The sequence below is a fragment of the Camelina sativa genome, chromosome 12 (genome assembly GCF_030686135.1).
Source record: "Camelina sativa cultivar CO46 ecotype springtype chromosome 12, ASM3068613v1".
Lineage (NCBI taxonomy): Eukaryota > Viridiplantae > Streptophyta > Magnoliopsida > Brassicales > Brassicaceae > Camelina > Camelina sativa.
Window position 1 is genome coordinate 449,778 of NC_141891.1, and position 20,848 is coordinate 470,625.

The 20,848-nt window shown below is 35.0% G+C and overlaps 7 protein-coding genes, 1 long non-coding RNA gene and 1 other non-coding gene across 14 annotated transcripts; 6 read left to right on the forward strand and 3 right to left on the reverse strand.

Annotated features, from left to right (window-relative positions):
- The first annotated feature begins 73 nt into the window (after nucleotides 1-73).
- LOC104729222 (phosphatidylinositol/phosphatidylcholine transfer protein SFH6) lies at nucleotides 74-3,587 on the forward strand. Of its 3 annotated transcripts, none has more exons than XM_010448143.3 (9): nucleotides 74-606; nucleotides 906-1,750; nucleotides 1,844-1,893; nucleotides 1,980-2,079; nucleotides 2,205-2,420; nucleotides 2,513-2,648; nucleotides 2,750-3,102; nucleotides 3,197-3,271; nucleotides 3,355-3,587. In XM_010448143.3, the coding sequence occupies exons 1-9, from the start codon at nucleotides 573-575 to the stop codon at nucleotides 3,388-3,390; spliced, it is 1,845 nt and encodes a 614-aa protein (XP_010446445.1). In that variant the 5' UTR covers nucleotides 74-572; the 3' UTR covers nucleotides 3,391-3,587. The 3 variants fall into 3 exon arrangements, with proteins under 3 accessions (XP_010446445.1, XP_010446446.1, XP_087334900.1); XM_010448144.3 differs by having other exon boundaries at nucleotides 262-606; nucleotides 3,358-3,587; XM_087478774.1 differs by having other exon boundaries at nucleotides 599-759.
- Nucleotides 3,491-6,996, reverse strand: LOC104729223 (phosphatidylinositol/phosphatidylcholine transfer protein SFH2-like). Of its 4 annotated transcripts, none has more exons than XM_010448146.3 (14): nucleotides 6,874-6,996; nucleotides 6,369-6,425; nucleotides 6,051-6,300; nucleotides 5,873-5,972; nucleotides 5,531-5,797; nucleotides 5,357-5,434; nucleotides 5,170-5,271; nucleotides 5,008-5,057; nucleotides 4,807-4,906; nucleotides 4,603-4,692; nucleotides 4,381-4,531; nucleotides 3,962-4,311; nucleotides 3,802-3,876; nucleotides 3,491-3,713 (listed from the first exon to the last, which is right to left on the reverse strand). In XM_010448146.3, the coding sequence occupies exons 2-14, from the start codon at nucleotides 6,412-6,414 to the stop codon at nucleotides 3,699-3,701; spliced, it is 1,674 nt and encodes a 557-aa protein (XP_010446448.1). In that variant the 5' UTR covers nucleotides 6,415-6,425; nucleotides 6,874-6,996; the 3' UTR covers nucleotides 3,491-3,698. The 4 variants fall into 4 exon arrangements, with proteins under 4 accessions (XP_010446448.1, XP_087334901.1, XP_010446449.1 ...); XM_087478775.1 differs by having other exon boundaries at nucleotides 4,381-4,528; nucleotides 6,874-6,970; XM_010448147.3 differs by having other exon boundaries at nucleotides 4,381-4,528; nucleotides 6,707-6,912.
- Nucleotides 6,997-7,311: 315 nt separating this feature from the next.
- Nucleotides 7,312-8,579, reverse strand: LOC104729224 (uncharacterized). The gene has a single exon (XM_010448148.3). The coding sequence runs from the start codon at nucleotides 8,329-8,331 to the stop codon at nucleotides 7,540-7,542; it is 792 nt and encodes a 263-aa protein (XP_010446450.1). The 5' UTR covers nucleotides 8,332-8,579; the 3' UTR covers nucleotides 7,312-7,539.
- A 2,026-nt stretch (nucleotides 8,580-10,605) lies between these two features.
- On the reverse strand, nucleotides 10,606-10,689 carry TRNAY-GUA (transfer RNA tyrosine (anticodon GUA)). The gene is given in 2 exon segments: nucleotides 10,606-10,641; nucleotides 10,653-10,689. It is a non-coding gene; the product is annotated as a tRNA-Tyr (tRNA).
- A 129-nt stretch (nucleotides 10,690-10,818) lies between these two features.
- LOC104729225 (putative F-box protein At4g38870) lies at nucleotides 10,819-12,982 on the forward strand. Its single transcript, XM_010448149.3, has 3 exons — nucleotides 10,819-11,000; nucleotides 11,200-11,618; nucleotides 11,808-12,982. The coding sequence occupies exons 2-3, from the start codon at nucleotides 11,263-11,265 to the stop codon at nucleotides 12,859-12,861; spliced, it is 1,410 nt and encodes a 469-aa protein (XP_010446451.2). The 5' UTR covers nucleotides 10,819-11,000; nucleotides 11,200-11,262; the 3' UTR covers nucleotides 12,862-12,982.
- A 967-nt stretch (nucleotides 12,983-13,949) lies between these two features.
- On the forward strand, nucleotides 13,950-14,396 carry LOC104733079 (putative B3 domain-containing protein At1g51970). Its single transcript, XM_010452691.1, has one exon. The coding sequence runs from the start codon at nucleotides 13,950-13,952 to the stop codon at nucleotides 14,394-14,396; it is 447 nt and encodes a 148-aa protein (XP_010450993.1).
- A 1,533-nt stretch (nucleotides 14,397-15,929) lies between these two features.
- LOC104733080 (B3 domain-containing protein At1g10455-like) lies at nucleotides 15,930-16,361 on the forward strand. Its single transcript, XM_010452692.1, has one exon. It carries the CDS (start codon nucleotides 15,930-15,932, stop codon nucleotides 16,359-16,361), a length of 432 nt encoding a protein of 143 aa, XP_010450994.1.
- A 480-nt stretch (nucleotides 16,362-16,841) lies between these two features.
- LOC104729227 (uncharacterized) lies at nucleotides 16,842-17,372 on the forward strand. Its single transcript, XR_758236.2, has 2 exons — nucleotides 16,842-16,969; nucleotides 17,156-17,372. It is a non-coding gene; the product is annotated as an uncharacterized LOC104729227 (long non-coding RNA).
- A 1,622-nt stretch (nucleotides 17,373-18,994) lies between these two features.
- On the forward strand, nucleotides 18,995-20,264 carry LOC104729228 (small ribosomal subunit protein eS25w). The gene is made up of 4 exons (XM_010448150.3): nucleotides 18,995-19,061; nucleotides 19,159-19,233; nucleotides 19,447-19,581; nucleotides 20,005-20,264. Exons 1-4 carry the CDS (start codon nucleotides 19,059-19,061, stop codon nucleotides 20,116-20,118), a joined length of 327 nt encoding a protein of 108 aa, XP_010446452.1. The 5' UTR covers nucleotides 18,995-19,058; the 3' UTR covers nucleotides 20,119-20,264.
- The last annotated feature ends 584 nt before the right edge of the window (nucleotides 20,265-20,848 follow it).

Sequence of the window (20,848 nt, forward strand, 5' to 3'; positions counted from 1 at the left end):
TACATTTAATGCACAACCACGATTCCTCCTTTTTTTTTTTATATTGGTTGACTTGTTGTTAGTTGTGTTTCTCATTGGAGTACTTGGTATATTTTGTCATTAATTTTTTTTTCATGGGAAAAAATAAAGAAATTGTTGAGTCAAATAAATATGTGGTATGAGAATGTGAAGGAAAAATTAGAGTGGGGTTCAAAATAGGAAAAGCGTGTAAATAATAAGGGTGGAGCGTCATTAAATAAGAAAGAAGTAAATAAAATATTTAGATATTTTTAATTTTGCCAACAACAAAATTAAATAAAAAAATCCAGAGTGAAATTTAATAAAAATATAAATAAAATATAGAGAGTTCCCATAGTTAGCTCCGAATTCTACTCCACCTTTTACTTCTGAAATTTTGTTCCTTTATCGTTAATTTTTTTTTTTTGCGAAATTTCAGGAGTGTTTCTGGTTAATGTGAGAAAGTTAGATTCTCAATAAACCAAACCAAAAACAAAAAGTGAGCGATTCGTATTTTTGGATTGATTTGAGCGATAGTTTTGTTTTTTTTTTTTGCTTCATTCGCAATCTTAAAGATGTCAGGTCCGGTCGATCGATTCGCAAGGCCATGTAAGTATATCAGATCTGCTCTTTTCTCTTTGGATCCATCTTTATTTCTTTCAATGCGATATTTTTGCTGCTGCGGTTGAGTTTTCTAGGGTTTCACACTAAAGCATAAGGCCATCGTAGAGAAGAAAGATTTGATTTTTAAGTTTTATTCGAGTAATGAGATACCAAACTCTCTGCAATTTCGTTTTTTTCCTAGTGGGTTCTTAGGGTTGACAAGTTAGGTCATAATAGTTTCAGCTGTTTGTTGTTGTTCTTGAAAGCTTTTGGATTAGTAAAGAGGTTTTTTTTTTTGTATACAGGTTTTGAGGGAATTATGAGCAGTGATGAGAAAAAGGAAAGAAAGTCTGATTTTGAGAACTCAGAAGACGAGAGGAAAACAAGAATCGGATCTTTGAAAAAGAAAGCAATCAATGCATCCACAAAGTTCAAGCATTCTCTCAAGAAGAAGAGAAGAAAAAGCGATGTTCGAGTCAGTTCTGTCTCCATCGAGGATGTTCGTGATGTAGAGGAGCTTCAAGCGGTTGATGAGTTTAGACAAGCTTTGGTGATGGACGAGTTGCTTCCTCATAAACACGATGACTATCACATGATGTTGAGGTTCTTAAAAGCTAGAAAATTCGACATTGAGAAAGCAAAGCACATGTGGTCTGATATGATCCAGTGGAGGAAAGACTTTGGTACCGACACTATTATTCAGGATTTTCAGTTTGAAGAGATTGATGATGTTCTTAAATATTACCCGCATGGTTATCACAGTGTTGATAAAGAAGGCAGGCCTGTGTATATCGAGAGGCTAGGAAAAGTTGATCCTAACAAGCTGATGCAAGTTACAACGCTTGATCGATATATAAGATATCATGTTAAGGAATTCGAGAGGAGTTTTATGATTAAGTTTCCTGCCTGCACTATTGCTGCTAAAAAGTATATTGATTCTAGCACTACTATTTTGGACGTCCAAGGAGTGGGATTGAAGAACTTCACTAAGTCTGCTCGTGAGCTTATTACACGCTTGCAGAATATTGATGGAAACAATTATCCTGAGACACTCCACCAGATGTTTATCATCAATGCAGGGCCCGGGTTCCGTCTGCTTTGGAGCACTGTGAAGAGCTTTCTAGACCCCAAAACAACTTCTAAGATTCATGTATGTTTTATTACATTTTATGTTTTTTGGTATAGCTGCCTTCATTGAACTGCTCTTGGGATTCATTATGGACTGTTTCATCTTGTAATGTAGGTACTTGGATACAAGTATCAGAGTAAATTGCTCGAGGTTATCGAATCTAGGTATGTAGCCTGAACTCCTAATTCTTTGAGTTACTTGATTCTTCTGTGTTTTGCTTACATCAGTGATGTATCTTTTATTTGTTCAGCGAGTTGCCTGAATTCTTGGGAGGTGCTTGTACTTGCGCGGATCAGGGAGGTTGTATGCTTTCCGATAAAGGGCCTTGGAAAAATCCGGAAATTGTGAAAGTTAGTAATCATTTGTTTCTCTTTACACACCCAAACTTTCATATTATCTGTTTATATGATTTCTGTTTCTCTTTACACACCAAACTTTCATATTATCTGTTTATGTGATGGTACTGTTATTGCAGATGGTACTTCATGGGGGAGCTCACCGTGCGAAGCAGGTGGTGAAAGTTCTAAACAGCGAGGGGAAAGTCATTGCTTATGCAAAGCCGCCTTATCCATGGATAAAAGGAAGTGACACATCAACTGCAGAATCAGGTTCTGATGCTGAAGATATCGTTGTATCCCCAAAAGCAGTAAAGAGTTATTCCCATCTCCGCTTGACCCCTGTTCGTGAAGAGGTATACTATAAATTCACTTTCTCTGTCTTGTTTTTTCAATAGATTACTTGATGAATCCATGGTTTTGAATCGTCCTAGTGATTATTTTGCAGGCAAAAGTAGGTTCTGGTGAAACGAGTTTTGCCGGTAGTTTTGCAGGTTATGATGAGTATGTTCCAATGGTTGACAAAGCTGTTGACGCCACCTGGAAGGTTAAACCCGCCGCCACCAACAGGGTTCTATCAAAAGGTAACTTTTTTTATGCTCAAGTGAAAGAAAGTTTCTCTTTTGGCATCATACACTGGAAATGAAAAAAGATTTAAACTTTGGTCTTCTATCTCTTTCCGCAGGAGCTCGTATGCCTCCAAATGTCCCAAAGGATCATGAAAGCTTCAGTGCTCGTGTTCTAGTTATTTTCATGGCTTTTGTGATGGCGATTCTCACATTCTTCCGCTCAGTATCAGACCGTGTTATGACCAAGCAGCTTCCACCGCCAACAAGCGCATCGCAAATTGAAGGAAACGCTGCTACAGAGGAAGCTGATCTCCTCAATTCAGTACTGAAGAAGTTAACCGAACTTGAGGAGAAAGTTGGAGCGCTCCAGTCAAAGCCATCTGAGATGCCTTATGAGAAAGAGGAACTGCTTAACGCAGCTGTTTGCCGTGTAGACGCCCTTGAAGCCGAACTCATAGCTACTAAGAAGGTAACTGAATACTATGGTCAACAACTAAAACCCCACCAAAACTAGAACTGAGACGTTTCATGCTCTCTAAACTCTGTTTCTTTATTTGGAGCAGGCTCTTTATGAAGCTCTGATGAGACAAGAAGAATTACTCGCTTATATTGACCGTCAAGAGATTGCTCAGCACCAGGTCTGTTTTTCTTTTAACCGTTTAATGTCCAAAATCCAAAATTCAGTTATTGAATGACCCATCAATGTTGTTTTTGTTTCCAGAAGAAGAAGAAGAGGAAGCAAATGTTCTGTTTCTAGAAGAAGAAGCATCTCTGCATTCTCTCTCTCCCTTCTTAGGTTTGTACTTATTAAGAAGAGGAGCAAGTAAAACCATTGAAACAGAACAACTCTCATCTCATTTTCTGTTAAAAGCTAATTAGTTATTTTCTCTTTGATGATGACGAATGGGGTCTTTTAAGGTTTATATATTAACAAACCAATTATACAAAAAGAAAGAGGAGAAATAGAGAGTCCTTAAATACAAACAGAACAAGAGTTCGTCTTTATATGTTCTCCTGCATCCTCAAGGCTGAAGTTTCTGTTGGCACTCCCTCTGATGGAGTCTTTCAGAAACACGAGAACTGAAAAATGCAAAAACAATAGAAATCAATAGATAGTTTCTGCAAGCAATGAAAGCACTGAATCAGTTTTATAGGTGTTTCTTCTAACCTTCCTCTTCTTCTTCTTTTTCTTCTCGATGTAAGCCGTCATCTCATGTAGCCTCGTCATTGTCTCGTCCAGTGCCTAAATTTTATTTTTAAATAACAAAGCAATCAGAGAAACAGAGAAAACAGAGCAAGAGACTAGTGAGAGAGAATGAGAGCTTTACCTTCTTGGTTTCAGACAAGTGAAGCTCGAACTGGTCAACACGACGAAGTGAAGCATCTAGAACCCTATCCCTCTCCAGAGAAAACGCAGCCTGAGCTTCCAAGGATTTGCATTTCTCCTCGAGTTCCGTCATCTTCTTCAACATCGCCATATACTCCTGCCTCGACATAACCGTAACTCCGTCGTCCTGATACACGGAGCCGCCTTCACGGCTATACACATTCGCCTCGGTGAGCCTCCTTGGCATGTTCTTGGTTAGCCTCATCACTCCCACTATCCCCATTAGCAATGCCATAACGCTACCATATAAGTACCCTTTCCTCTCCAACGGATCCACAGCCGAGTTCACATCTGAATTTAGAGTTTCACGTAGTAAGAAACTTATACACAAGTCCCGGTTTCATTACCAAGAATACTAACCTTTAGGCTCGGGGACAGGGAGGTTGTTGTTAGCTTTGTGAAGCTTTGTAGGCCAATCAGCAGCATCCATAGTCTTGTCAATGAACCTCTTCTCCTTCTCTCCAGCAGATTCCTTGTAAGTCTCTTCTGCTTCGCAAGGTTCGCATTTCTTCTAAATGTCAAAAAGGGTTAGATTTTACTGAAAAGCAAAAAAAATTAAAGATCATTATTGCTGCTTCTTACCTTTGTTTGGTTCTTAGACTCTGAGATTGTCTTTTCCTCGATATCTGACAAGCTACTCCGCAGGCATCTACCTTCACCGTTCTGAACCAACTGTTTTTTATACATATAGTTTACATATGAATCAGAAGTTATCTTGTAGTAATATTTAAAAGATTCATTCATCTGTGTTTCTAATAAAGGATCTGCATAAGGTAGAGAACCAACCTTGAAGATCTCAGGGTCGTTCCATGGACCTTTGTCTGAACGCATACATCCGCCTTTATCTGCGCAGGTGCACTTACCACCCAAGAACTCAGGCAGTTCACTAAACAAACAATGAGAAGAGAGTGAGTTTTAGACAACATATTTGAAGATAAAGCAACAGTTTCAAGTTACACATCTAATAATGAGTAATGAAGTTCTCACTTGGCGTCAATGATTTCAAGCAGTTTGCTTTGGTATTTGTTGCCAAGAACCTGTCATTAATGAACAAAAGAAGAGTAGTTTGTTTACTAACTAATCAAGATGCAGATGAAGAAAAACAAAGTGAAGTTTAGATCTTTTAAGTGGGAAAAGGGAATGCTTTACGTGAATCTTTGCTGTAGTCTTTGGGTCAAGAAAAGATTTCACTGTGCTCCATACAAATCTAAACCCATAACCAGCATTGATGATGAACATACGGTTCAGCGTCTACAATGAAAGAGATCATGGTTCCGTGTCAAAACCACATTATCAATCAACCCAAGGAAGAAGAAAAAACAGAACTGAACCTAACCTCAGGGTAGTTATCGTTATCGATTTTCTGAATACTCTGAAGAAGATCTTTTGCAGCTTTGTTGAAGTTATTTAGCCCCTGCAAATGTAAAACACACAGAGATCCATTAGTCCAAGATGATACCCACCTACCAGAGAATCAATGAGTAAAAACTAGCTTATATGAATGACATACCACGCCTTGAACATCCAAGATCGTTGTGCTCTGATCAATGTGTCTTTTAGCAGCGATGGAACAAGCCGGGAATTTGACGTTGAATGTTTTCTCAAACTCTTTCACATGGTACTTGACGTACCTATCGACTGTGGTCACTTTCATCAGCTTTGTAGCATCGACTTGGCCTAGCCTCTCTATGTAGATAGGTCTTCCTTCCTTGTCAACACCATGATATCCTTGTGGATAATACTGAACCACTTCGTCTATTTCTTTGAATTCAAAGTCCTTTAACAAGAAACAGAGAAACTTTAGAGACAAAACGGAGAGTCAAAGAAAAGTGAGAGAGCCTTTAAATGTCACCTCCATGATCGTGTCTGCACCATATTCTTTCCTCCAGTTAAGCATATCAGCCCACATTTGCTTCGCCTTTTCGATATCAAACTTTCTTGCCCTCAAGAACCTGAGATATTTCAATTAGTTAGAGCAACAGAACAGAGAAGAAACCAAACCAGAGAAAGAGAGAGAGGAACGGCCTAACCTAAGCATCATATGATGATCATCGTGTTTAGAGGGAAGTAGTTCATCCAAGATAAGAGCTTGACGGAAAGCATCAACCGCTTGCAACTCCTCTGTGTCGATCTCATCAACGATTGAGACACACGTCACGCGGCTATGCCTTCGACCTTTCTTGGTCATTGAGTGCTTAAACTTGTTCGTAGCATTTATTGCCTTCTTCTTGAGGGAGACAAGCTTTGTTAATCTCTTTTCATCGTCTGAGATCTCAACATCTGCAAAAGAATCTTGCTCTTTCAGAAATTATTTGGATTTCAGATTGAAAAAAAAATTCTCAGCTCACCTATTTTATTATGCCGATCCACATGAGCAACCATTGTATCCGCCATGATTTAAGTTCCTATTGAATCACACAAATCAAACGAATAAAAAACTCTGTTCTTCTTCCTTGTCTAACAATCAATCATTGAACATAAAAAAAAAAGAATCCCAAAGAAACCAAACACGTTAGTACGTTACATTCATCCCCAAACATTACGATAAACAAATCCTTTAAAGCGTATGAGAAAATTAACATAAACTAAATGAGACCCTAAAGATTCAATTCAATAAGCGAGAGATTCAAAGGGTTTAGGTGATAGAGAGGATATGAGATTTTAATTCTTCAAGATTTTGTTTTACCTGTAGATTAAAAAAAAAACAACAACAACACTAAGGGGAGAGAAGAAGGAAGAGAGATCTATATAACTCTCCCTCTCTCACACACCCAAATTGAGAACGGCTCCCAAATTTACAAACGCCAAAAATCTCAGACAACAAATCTAGAGAGAGCATTGACAAGGTTTTACCTTTTCTTTGAATTCTTTTATTAAGTTTTAGCGTTTTCAATTTTTGTTCAACAGAATTTTAGCTATCATCTTATATTAGAAAAACCATTTTTGTAAATAATTATTAAGGAAACGTTATTTTATTATTTTCTCTAAATCTTATCTGGTCTTATTAATATGCAAATTGAGTAAATAAAACAAATTTATTGTTAGAATTATTTATTTCAACAAAAAAAAAAATTGGTGTCATAAAAGGATTTTTGTATAAAAAAAATATCTAAAAATTATATAGATTTTTTTTTTTTTGGTAAAAGGTTAATTTTATAAATTATATAGATTTACTTCTAATATGGAAGAAAATAAGTAATTTTCTAGAGTTTTTGTAGAAACATATCATCATGCATGGATCATCATTTGTTTGAATAATAGTAACGGATCAGTATTCTTCCAAAATGAATATTTGAAGATCACAACACCAACAAGTGGTGTAAAAACATATGTAATTCAAATATTACAGAAGTACCAAAAATTATACAAAGAAATAAACAGAGGAAAAAAAAAAGATAAACAAATATTTATGCAATAACAAACACTTAAATATATACGTGAATGCTATTTCGCATAAACCACTGTTTTTTTTTTTTTTGGCTTATTTTTTTGTATTTTTAAATCTAAATTATACAAAACCTAATCATCATTTTGATTCCTTCTCTGCCTTGCAATGAAAGACTCGATCTTGTATCGGAGTTCATCATCGGAATCAACTCTTTCAGAAGATACATCCGTCTCCGATCTCTTCAACCTTCCACAAGAACTCTTCTCCAAACCCTTCAGATTCTCTGACTGGCTTCGTTGGTAACTCTGACTTCGTCTCTTCTCAGTCAAATTCTGTTTCTCCATCTCCACAGTTATGTCCTCATGCTCAACTACGACGCTCTGTTTCTCTCTGTTCACTGAGATGATCTGTTTTGTCAACTTCTCAGGTTTGCTCTGTTTTACTCCCTTCTCAAAAACGATGATCTGTTTCGTCTTCTTCTCAGATTTGCTCTGTTTCTCTTCGTTCTCGGTGATGCTCTGTTTAGCCTTGTTCTCTGCTTCACTCTGTATTTCTCTGACCTCTGCTCGTGAGATTCCTCCGTCTCTCCTTGAGCTCTCCCGAACAAACTCCTCGTAAAGATCGTTTCTTTTGCACTTGTGATCAAGTTCTTGGTTCAAGAGAAGACCGGATTTAGCGATCAGAGCGATGACTATCGCGTTTCCTACAGCGAACGCAAGGCTGCGGTTTGCGAGTATAACCGCTGCTACACCAGAGTCCTGAAACGTGATAACGAGCTCATAACAGAGCTTAGCTACTGTGACCATAACCACGATTATCTCCATCGCCCGGAAAAACAGATCAAAGAGTATCTGAACACGAGACTTCTTCGCAAGCCTCTTCATCTTTCTTGGTTTAGTTTTCTGAGTACTAAACGAATCCATTTGCGTGGTGAAGAAGAAGAAAAAACCCTTAGAGAAAGAAGAAACAGAGGTTTTGAGCTGTTCTTTCTTCAGATCTCTATTAGGGTAAGAGACCAATTGGGGTTATATTCATGAAAAGAAACTGAGAAATCTAAAGAGATGATGAGAATATGTTTTTCCCTTTGTTCTCTCTTTTGCTTTATTTCTTGAGAGAATTTAGCTTTGATGTAAGTAAGTATTTATACAACTGAGTCGTTGAGTGCGCTTGGTACGGTTACTTTCGTTTTCTGAAGCAATAAAAATAAAAATGTCTAATGGAATTAAACAAAACAAACACAGTAAATTTTATGTGTTAACGCGTTTTGGCATTCTTCAAATGTTAAACGTGGTAAAAATATTTGACTTTAAATTTACACAACTTCATAAGAAAAAAAATTCTATGTGATTCTAATTTGATGGACTAAAGTCTAATTATTTATTTGATGAGAACTAATATTTTTACAAAATTTAGTGTTTTCAGTATCAGTATTTTAAACAGAAATTATAATATACTATAATGTTATTTGAAAAAAATATTATAAGGTAGTTAATTACGAGGGGTAAGAAAAAAAGAGAAAAAAACACTCGAGAGTTTATTTTAACTAAAAATGTGGTATTGTACCAACCGAACAAGTTGTAGCGCATGTTAACATAAGAAAAAACATACTATTAAATTTGATATAAGATACTATTGAATTATTGATCATGGAAAGTATGCAGCTCCTAAAGATTTTGTTAGTTAGTCTTTGTATCAAATATATTATAATTACTCTGTTTATTATATTTGTTATATGATTAAAGTGGCTTTATTAGTATAAGTGGTCTTACTGAAAATTAAATAATTTTAAACGTTCATATGATTGGATTAAATGGACACTAAGAAAAACTCTAGAAGAAGATTAAGAAAATGTTAATAACGAAATTCATTTATAACTGGAAGACCACCATTATATACAAAAATCTTCTCTGTATTAGTTTGCTGTCTATTATAGAATCATAGTTCAAGTAAAAGGCTGTAGTATATATTATACATGTATCCTTCTTTTACCAAAAAAAATGTATTTTCGTTGCAAGCAATTTTTGTTTAGTAGTATCCAAATACAGTTTCTCATAATCAGTAGTCACTATGTTAGCCGTTTTAAAGAAGATGAAAAAAGCATCCTCGCACTATATTCATCACTTTGTCCACTTGTAATTATTTTATTCGGTAAAGCAGTTGCCTTGATTTTGACATCTCCTTTTTTTTTGTATAATAAATTAATATGTGTTTGTCCAAAACAAATTAATAAATTAATATGTGAAAATCATTTGCAGCACCTATTTATTGTTTTGTATAATAACTTTATTGTAAACAAAATTTAGGACTTAAATTATTGTTAACAAAAATTTAGGAAAATGATTAAATGAGAAAAAATAAAGATATAAAAATTCAATTACTTCTTCACTAAGAGATGGAGAAATGGATTGTAGGTCAACAACTCTTTGTGTCAACAACTCTTTGTATTTCTTTAGTGTCTTGTCTCTTTCTAACCAAAAGCATATGTATAGAGTAGAGCTGGTCTCATGATTATTAAAAGAAAAAAATCATTATTGGATACACTTTAACAAAAGCCTCACTTCTTTTTTCTTTAAAAAGTTGAAATGAAGAATCATTCATTATTGGTGTAGCATAACATCCACAAGTGAAACGTGTCTTTGTATTTTTGATCGTAACTTGCCTTATAATGACGCCGTATTCAGAAACAAAAACAAAATTTGATCACTTATTAGTGCAAAGATTCGTTTTCTCTCAGAATGTTTGATTTCAGTTTCGATTCTACGTTGTACTTGTAGGTTGTAACTTGTAGTCTGGTCTCTCTATCTCATGCAATGCAATAAAACATATAATAACTATCCAATTCTTTAATATAAAATATAGTTAGTATTATTTTTGTTTGTTTTTTTCTACTTTAGATTTCACATTTTGCCTCTCTGGTCCTAGTCTCTTTTTCTTTCTTTTTTGGTGAAAGCGAAGAGAGAAGGAATCTAAACCTTGTAAGTTTTATTTACTGTCAAACATGAAAAAGCCTTCTACTACTTTTAATTTAGATTTTTGAACAAAGTCTAACCTCATGGATTCGTACAGTACAAAATTTGTGTTTATTTGAATCAAATAACTTATAGGCACAATCAATGTACTGTAGCAAAAAGTAGCGAACAAATCGTCGCTACATGCGGCTTCTAAAAAATATAATAAATGTTTAATATGAAAAAAATTCCGACCTGCCGGAATCGAACCAGCGACCTAAAGATTACAGCAACTACTACAGTCTTCCGCTCTACCAACTGAGCTAAGGTCGGATTGATAAACCTCTTACTGATTAAAATATATATAATTTATGCTATAACTGGGCCCTAATGGGCTCGGTGAGATTGGTGGGCCTCTCAGAATTTCACCTGATCAAATTAAGGAAAGCGAACCGGTATTGTATGTAGCCGTATCGCTCTACTCTCTACTAGTCAGTCTCTCTCTCTACACACTGTAACTGTAGTCTCTATCTACTAGTGCTACCACTCTACCAGCCCTGATCGAAGACATCTTTCTTTCAGAGAGTGGAGAGTTAGACCCAAAAGAGTCTACTGACCATTGTTTGTGCAGTGCAGAGATCCAGGTACTTACTTACTTGCATTTGCTCCAGTTACTTGCATTCTTTCTCTGAAAGCTTGGTTTTGGATTTTTTTTTTGTTGATAAACGAAACTCTGCTGCTGCAATTCTCATAACTTTAGAAATCTTTTTTTGCGAATCATTAAAATAGCAAAGCTTGAATTTTTAACACTCTGTTCATCATCTTCTTCTTCTTCTTCTTCAGATTTTATTAGGTTTTACACAAAGCTTGAATTTTTACTAAGCTAGCTGCTGGATCCAGAGAAGAATGAGTAGTGATACAGAGGAGGATTTATTGGACTTGTGTTTGGGTTTATCGTACTCATCTTCGATTCCAGAACAAAAACAGCTCGAAGATGATCCAATTCCAAACCCTAATCTAGGTTGTACTAGGCAATTTTTTCCCCAATCCCCACAACAACAAATCGAAATTGGGGAAACAAGTTGGCGTAGTAGGACTAAGAAGATTGCTGCCGTTGGAGATGATGATGACATTGCAAAGTCTTATACGCTTCCTCATGAGCTCGAGATGGCCATAGCTCAATGGTTTCCAGTTAAAACCTTATTGCGATCCCTCAGCGTATCGAAGCTCTGGAGGTCTACAATCCTCAGTAAAGATTTCAGGTATTAATTAAATCCCATATATATATATATTACTCTAATATACATTAATTATAATATTCTCTTTAATTATGTCTTTATGGTTTGTGCTTATATATATATATATATATATATATATATATAAGTTGTATCATTTCATTAAACAATAATAATAATAATAAATACAATCCTTAACATAAACATTCATATCAGGGATGCATATCTAACCTCTTCTTTGACTCGACCACAACACAAGCAAGGTCTTCTCTTCACTTTCATTTGCAGAGACAACTGTTTTGTCTTCTCTGCCCCTGCCCCTGATTATTATGATGATGAAGCATCCTCATCCTCATTCTCTTCTTCTTCCGTAGTCGCCACTTACAACATGACACACCAGTCTATATTCCGAGTCACCATTTCTCCTTCCGTCCACGGTCTGATTTGCTACGGACCAGCTTCTGGACTCTTCATCTACAATCCTTCCACTAGAAGATCGATTGTCTTGCCTAGTATCAACTCAGAGTATAAGAGACTAAACCACTACATAGGCTTTGATCCCGTTGACAGCTGTTATAAAGTGTTGTGCGTGACAATGGGAAGACCTCAGGTTGGAAACAACTTTGCTTTAGCCGAGGAGCTAGGGGTTTTGACGATCGGATATGGTGAGCAATCATGGAGGATGCTTGAGGACGTTCCTCCCCATTCTCCTACATGTGATGAGATGTGCATCGATGGTGTTCTGTTTTTTGGAGCTTTTACTGGCGCTCATCTAAATGAACCTGCAATCATGAGTTTTGATGTTCGGTCTGAAAAGTTTCGTCTTATCAGTGGACCTGACACCACCGCCGGTGGTAACTACTTTCTTACTTCTTCTTCTTCAAAGCTAACATCCTACAAGGGAAAGCTTGCTGTCCTTCTCTTTGAAGATCAGGTTGTTCGTAAGGTTGCTTTGTGGGTTTTAGAAGATGCTGTGAATGAGGAATGGTCATATAAGACTTTTGATTTGCCTAGTTTACTTGGGTGGACAACAGATTTTGAACTTCAACTGTTCAGCGCCACCAACGCTGGTGAGGTTATTTTGGCACCACTCTTTGTACGTGCATCCACATATCGTGTTCTCTTCTATGATCCAAACAAAGATAGCTTCAGAAAAATTGAGATTGAAGGAATCACAGACCGTGAGGTTTCACACAAGGTTGATGGTTGGTGGTATTGTCGTGCAGTCTCTGTCTTCCCTGGTCAAGTTGACACTCTTATGTTTCTGTAATGTGATAGTTTTACTAGTAGTTTGTTTCTGTAACCTCAATGTTTCTAACTTGGATTAAAGGTTACTGGTATTATCTATTCCCAATGTATTTAACTTGTTTCATCACAGTCTTTTTCTCCTATATCTTAAGAGCTTGTCGTCGTGTATGAAGTTCGTTCCTATTTGAACTTGCGAGGATCATAACTGAATCAGATAATCAGATAAAATCCTCCGCTTGTATAGCTATATATGATGGGATGAATCAAAGAGAGGAGATGACATCTCGCTACAGAGGCTCAATGGATCATGATGGTATCTTTCTCTCTCTTCACATTTCTCTGCAATTCAATACTGGCGACTTGAATCCTGGAAGAATAAAATCTCTGGACATAAGTTTAATAAATCTCAAGTGAGTCAAGTCCCAGTCTCTTGGGTACAAAATGAGAGTCAAAGCAAAACTAATACTAATAAAAGAAAAACTTAAAAATATAATTTGGGTTTTGCTTACATGGGCCGTCAACCGATTGTCAGAATGAAAATGGAAAAAAGAAGAAAAATGTAAAAACTTGGAAAGGATTATATCACTCTTCCTGAAAGAACCAAAAGAGAAGAGAAAAAAAAAACCTGTAAAATGTAAATGTTCTTTATGTAAAATGTAAATACTGAATATATGAAACAAGAACAATATTTAGAATGATAAAATATGTAAATATCATACATTATTCTTGTTAATCAAAAAGAAAAAGAATTTGTACTTAAAAAAATATGTAAATGGTCACATAATTTACCACTAAAAATATGAAACAAGAACAATATTTAGAATTAAAAATATGTTAATCATACATTATTATTTTTAATCGAAATGTAAACTTTCACAAAAAAAAAAATGTTGATAACGCCGTTTTGGACTTTTGGTTAAACAAGAAATGCAAATCTAACTAAAATATAAACTCCACCAAAGGAATAGTTTTGAGGAATTGTAAGTAATGGAAAAGGAAAATTGTGTTCACGTATAACTATAAATAAACATGTAGAGGTGATTAGCGTTCTCTACCCCCTCAAACTTGCTTTTTAATCTTTCATCTTTTCCACACCCCTAAAATTATACTATGGCTAATCTCGAGCTGACTTTAAGCCAACCTGACTCATGGACCATAACGAAGACTCTTGGAGAAAACGATCTTGGCTTTCAGTTTCTTCTGCCGAAGAGAGATATGGAGGATTACATTATTACTGAGTTGAAAACTGATTCAGTCAATCCTATAAGTGCAAGCGATATTTTGGACGGGCATGTTCTTTTGAGGTTACTTGACGTGGATACTGGTGTAGGTTACCTCATGCGACTAACACAAACTCGTGTGCAAAATATGCCTGGTAGTTACTATTTCAGAAACATGTGGGGAGATCTCAAGAGAGATAGAGATCTCAGGATAGGGGATGTGATTGGAATCAGTTGGGATAAGTGGAATCACCAGTTCCTTTTTCACGTCATATATGTTGCGCCCCGGCAGCAGCAACAGCAACAACAGCAACAGCAATACCAGCAGCAGTATTAACGAGTTTTTTAAGAAATATTTTGTGTTTTCGTATTCTAGACTACCATAGAGCTTTTTCGTTATTCTGTTTTATTTATGTGAGGTTTTTTAATTATTGCAATAATTGTTCGTTTTATTATTATGAGTTATGACTTAATAAAATTATTTATGTTTTGTTTATCGTTCAGAGTTATTTATTTTCTGATTTATGTATGGCTAATGAGTATGATACATGGGTCCTTTTAGAAGACGGTCTTCTGAAGACCCTATAAAAAAAATAAGTCCACCGTATGAATTTGCTCAGAGGTTAAGATATATAATGTGATGTACTTTATTATGGGGCCTAATTAATAATAGTATTGGTAATTTGTGCTGTACTCTTAATATTGACAATACAGAGTAAGCTTAAGAGTACAGAGAGTTAGCTTCTTCTTATTATTATTATGTTTTGGTAATTTGTTTATATATATATATATATATATATATATATTAATATTGAACTCTTGAGTTCGAAGTAAATCATCTATATTTGACTATCTTTTGTTAAAGAGCTATATATCCGATTTTTGTTTTGAATCCGAGTTGTGATAGATGACGGCTGCGCTAATCTCAAAAAAAAAAAAATTATTGTTAACAAGAACTGTGATAAAAATGAACATAGGATTGAAAGTAGCGGAGGCTAATTAAGATATGCCAAAGGTACAGTCAAACGTGGTCGGGGAAGCAACGCGGAAAGGATAGTCTATCCTCGTAACTCGTTGATCAATGCTACATGTGTGTTTTAAAGGATTGCATTTAGACATAAGTTTATATCTCAAGTCCCAATCTTTGGGTTATTGGGTACAAAATGAGAGTCGTCAAAGCATGGCTTTAGGTTTAGGGAAACAAAACTAAACACACACAAAAAAAAACGTTAAAATATGAAGGGACCCAAATATAAATTGGTTTTGCTTAAATGGGCCAAATATATGTATTTGACGCCGTAAGCCGATTGTCCGAATGAAAATGGAAAAAAGAAGAAACATGTAAAACTTGGAAAAGATTATTATATAGCTCTTTATATTGTAAAATGTAAATGTTCTTAATGTAAAATGTAAATACCTAAATATGAAACAAGAAAATATTTAGAATCATAAATATATAAAACACACATTATTCTTGTCAAACAAAAAGGCAAAAAAAAAAAAAATTGTACTTAAAAATATTTAAATGGTCACATAATTTACCACTAAAAATATGAAACAAGAACAATATTTAGAATAAAAAATATGTAAATCATACATTATTATTTTCAACCAAAATGTTCACTTTTACAAAAAAATTACCAAAAAAATGTTTATGACGCCGTTTGGACTTTTGGTTAAACAAGAAATGCAAATCTAACTAAAATATCGACTCCACCAAAAGGAATAGTTTTGAGGAATTGTAAGTAATGGAAAAGGAAAATTGTACATTCACGTAAAACTATAAAAATAAACATGTTAAGGTGATTAGCTCTCTACCTCTCAAACTTTATTTTTAGTGTTTCATCTTCCAAATCTCCAAATTTATACTATGGCTAATCTCGATCTCGAGCTGAGTTTAAGGCAATATGTACCATGGACCATAAAGAAGACACTTCAAGAACGCGACCTTGAATTTCCGTTTCTTATACCGAAGACAGATATGGTAGATTACATACTTCCCGAGTTGGAAAGTGATCCATTCAAGCCTATAAAAGCAAGTGATATGTTGAACGGGAATGTCCGTTTAAAAGTACTTGACTTGGATACTGATGTGACTTACCCCATGGGACTATCACAACTTCGTGTAGACAATATGCCGGGTAATTACTATTTGAGAGACTATTGGGCACAACTCATGCAAGATAGACAACTCCAGGAAGGAGATGTGATTGGACTCTATTGGGATAGGTCGAATCACCAGTTCTGTTTTAGCGTCATAAGTCTTGTGCAGCCTCGTCGTAGCCGTGCTCGTGACTCGTGATGAGTAACAATTTTTTATATATATATTTTTTTTTAATATGTGTTTTTCGTATTTTAAAAATCATCATCAAAGCCGATTCATAACCAATTCCACGAGTCAACACGACTTAGTCGAACTCTGGTAGAGGTGTTGTTTTATTTATTTCGTAAGTTTTTTTTAATGATTACAATAATTGTTGGTTGCATATTGGATATTATTATTTATGAGTTAATTATGACTTAAGAAAATAAATTAATAGAGTTATTTATTTATGTGTGTGTGTGCAACTTATTAACACCTTTTACTTGGAAATTAATAGGTGTTACACGCATAGTTTTTCTTCTAAAGTCATACAATTTAAGATTTTATTTTATATTCCGTAACGTGATTTCGTTAATCTAAACCAATAAATTAATCATCACCCCCATATGAATCTCTCCGTAATTGTCTCTTAATTAATCTAAGTAGCAAATTCACTCTCCATCTCCAACTCTATAAAAAGCCCTAGTGTGTAACCATGTTAAATCACACAAACACCAAACATAAGAACAAAGAGGAAAGAAAAATGACAAAGTCATTCACTCTCGTTGCTCTCCTGTGCATCTGCTTCCTTCTCCATTCTCCAACTGGTCAGTGACACAACATATATTTTAACTTTACATAATAGCTAGCATCATATATATATATATATATGTCGATATGATTACTGTTTTAATCAAGATAACGTAAACCTTTTTTTTTTTTTTTTTAAAAAGATAACGTACATAAACATGAAACAATATTGTTAACTAGAAATGTGATAAATATGAACATAGGATTGAAAGTAGCGGAGGCTAAAATATGCCAAAGGTACAGTCAAACGTGGTCAGGGAGGTGCACGCTGACGAGCCACTGCGACCGCCAATGTATCAAATGGGAAGACGCTCGCCATGGAGCATGCCATCAGGACAAACGTGGCCGCGCTTGTTTCTGTTATTTCAACTGCAAGAATTAAGCGTTATGATGAGAGCGGATTAAACCCCGTTTGTGAAACTCTCTAGCTATTTTGCATTGTCTCTGAGCAGGCTTTCGTTTTGTTTTGTTGTTTCGTCGAAATAATAAAGTTCTGGATCTATCATCTATGATGTAGCGCAGCCGTCATCTATCACACAACTCGGATTCAAATTTAAGAGTTTCAGATTCTAAACGAACAAAATAATCAATATATAACTAAATTATTATGTCAACAAATCAAAAGTATGTATATTCACTAATCATAATTTGGACATACCATCAATTCAGATAAAAAGGGATACCATCAATTCATAAAAGTCTTAACCGTCGTACGTATGTCGTAAAAATTTCATTTTAAATATTAGATATATAGTACTTTTATGAAGTAATCGTACAATAATTGTTTACTTTAAATTTCATTTTAAAACATCTTTTACTGCAAGAACGTTTACTTTAAATTCTTTATTTGCTAGATTCATAACTAATAATTGTTTACACAGGGATTTCATCCGTTAGCTAGTATCAAGATTTTAATCCTAGCTAGATTCCTAGTAATTAAAACGAAAAATGGTCATGAAAATACAATATTTTTTGCTGAATTTGATAACCTTTTTGAACTGTATATTTCGTGTTACATCTTTAAAATTAATCTAATGCCGATGTGAATTTTGAGACTCAACTATTTAATTAGTCTTGTTCTTTCGAATAAGTGGAATGCTATGCTATAGGCTTCAGCACAATTTGAAAAGAACCAATTAGTCAAGTGATGGTGTTCGACCCTAGCTAAGACTCCCATAATAGTTAAGTCAAATTAAAAAAATCAAGCTAGCTGACTACAGACTATATAAATACCCTTATATAAGTGGCTTGATAACTGCCAGCTATATGGTATATTTTTCATGAGTATTGCTGCTAAGTAACTTTAAACTAACCAATTAAGACCAATGGATGATCACCAAGAGGTTGGACCACAAAACAAATGCATAGTATATTTGGTTTCTTGATTAATCAATTGACGTACGGTACATGATAATTAAGAAGGTAAACACTCCATGTGAAAACTTAAGTACTTGGTGCGTAATAAATTTGAAGAAAATCACTTGTGATTTGACTAGCAACATACAACGGATCATGCGGGATTTTGTTAACGTTTAGAATTTGGAAGTGGACCTTTTAAGGATCATTGGATAAGATCATTTGTATAAATTAATGAGAAGAGAAAAATCGTAGGAACATGTACATGTCCTTCAAAATATAAGCAATATATTTTGAAACGTGCATGCCCTTCATACTAAGCAATAGTATATGTCATCATATAGTTTGCTAGCTCAGTTGCAATGTTCCAGCATTGTTATCAAATTTTTTTTTTTGGGTATAAAAGTATCATTACATATCTAAGTACATAATTACTATTTTACTAATGGTAAATATATATATATATATATATATAAATCAAAAAGAAAATTTGAAAGAACAAATAAAACTGAAGGAAAGACAAACCCTCAACAACTGAAATTGAAGTCAGAAATGCAATCGAAACTTTAATGGGCTTCAGTAACGTTATATGGGCTGTACATTATAGTGGCCCAGGAAACATTAACCTCAAAACTTGGGAAACCCTAATATAAGAGCTAACCCTAGTCTTTCACTCCCTCGGCCTCATCTTTCATCAAACTATTCGCCGTTCGCTCCTCCCTCGCCGTCGAAGTCGAAGCCGAAGTCATCATGGTACATCTTTCTTCTCTGCTCTTCTATCTCTCCATCCGTCTCCGTAATTTCTCTTTTCTTTTGTCTGAATCGTTGTTTTTCGTTTCGCTGGTTACAGGCGCCGAAGAAGGATAAGGTTCCGCCGCCGTCATCGAAGCCGGCGAAATCCGGAGGTGGAAAGCAGAAGAAGAAGGTTCGTTTCTTCACAAGCGATTTATCTATTATATGAATAGAATTTTTAGGTTTTATTGGAATGTACAAAGATCTGATTTCGGAGTTTGTCCTGTTTATGTGAACTGTGATGTTTTGAAATGATTTAAGCCTGCCTAGATTTGTTTTGCAATGGATATATTGTTGTTGGTGCTTACAACGTTGATCTGTTTTGATGGTAATGAAAAAATAACAGAAGTGGAGCAAGGGAAAGCAAAAGGAGAAGGTGAACAACATGGTGTTGTTTGATCAAGCTACTTATGACAAGCTTCTCACTGAAGCTCCCAAGTTCAAGCACATCACCCCTTCCATCCTCTCTGACCGTCTGAGGGTATATACATACTTCTTACTTGTTGTTGATTCATTTTACATTTTCGTATCTTAAATTCATAGTTCTTATCTCTTTCTAGTTTATTTAATGTTACATATAAGTATCCGGAATCTGTTAGTTAAGTAGTGAATATATGTTGAGTGTGGTATAATATGTTATACTCTTGAGTCTAGATAAGTTCTTTGTTTCAAGCAATTTTATAGGAATCTACACTGTATGATGTTGGCTGTTCACGAAGCATGAGATGGTTCTTCGTTTCCTCATAGTTTTTATATATTTTGTAGGACTGCTATCTAAGTTCATATTTATGTAGTAATAGTTGTCGATCTTGAGCTTGTCTAGAAACATATTTTTCTGTTGTCTCTTCGTTTTTGGTTCTGTCTTTCAAAAGAATAATGTTGTGTACCGCGTTGAACAATACAGATAAATGGGTCTCTTGCAAGGAGGGCCATTAGGGAGCTAATGGCTAAAGGTTTGATCAGGATGGTCGCTGCTCACTCGAGCCAGCAGATCTACACTCGTGCCACCAACACCTAAGATGTTTGGTTCTTGATCCGGCTTGGTCGTCATTTGTTTTTCTTACCTCCTGTTTGTTTGATTCGTCAGAAACTCATTAGAATCTTTGTTTCGTACTCCGTTTTTGAGATACATGGCTATTTAAAACCGCATTGAGACTTCTAAAATTCAGTTGACCCCATGATCCATACGTTTGAAATTTTTCGTCATACAATTTGGTAGTGGACCGGTTCTGGTTTGGTTATGCGATAAACAATTGAGACCGTAGTTTTATTATTTAGATTGGAAATTAATTTGAAAGATCTTTTATAGTCAAACTAGTGTGTATCAAGGAGAAACCATGTAATAAAATAAATGTCAATGTCAACATGGATATCATAAAAGGATAGCTCCCATGTGATAACTAGTGTTTCACTGTTCTTATGTTTGTTTTCTAACCAAAGTGTTGTAGTGTTTATAGTTTTGCTAATTGGACATACACTTTGACTTGGTGTAGATTTATCCATACGTGATGGGTCCTTCTATGTCGTCTTCTCCCCCGTTAATCAAATGGGGCAGCTTTTCAATTTATTTGGCTATAGCTAATCTTATCAAAACTTTCCTGTAATGCTTAAAATTTACAATTTGCAAAACATGGCCGTTGATCACATGAAACTTCCCTTTAGACATTTATTGCATCATCTCTTAAGCATAGCCGTTGGAATATATTTTACTGTTTTTCTTTTTTGTTTAATTAACCGCTGATGATTAT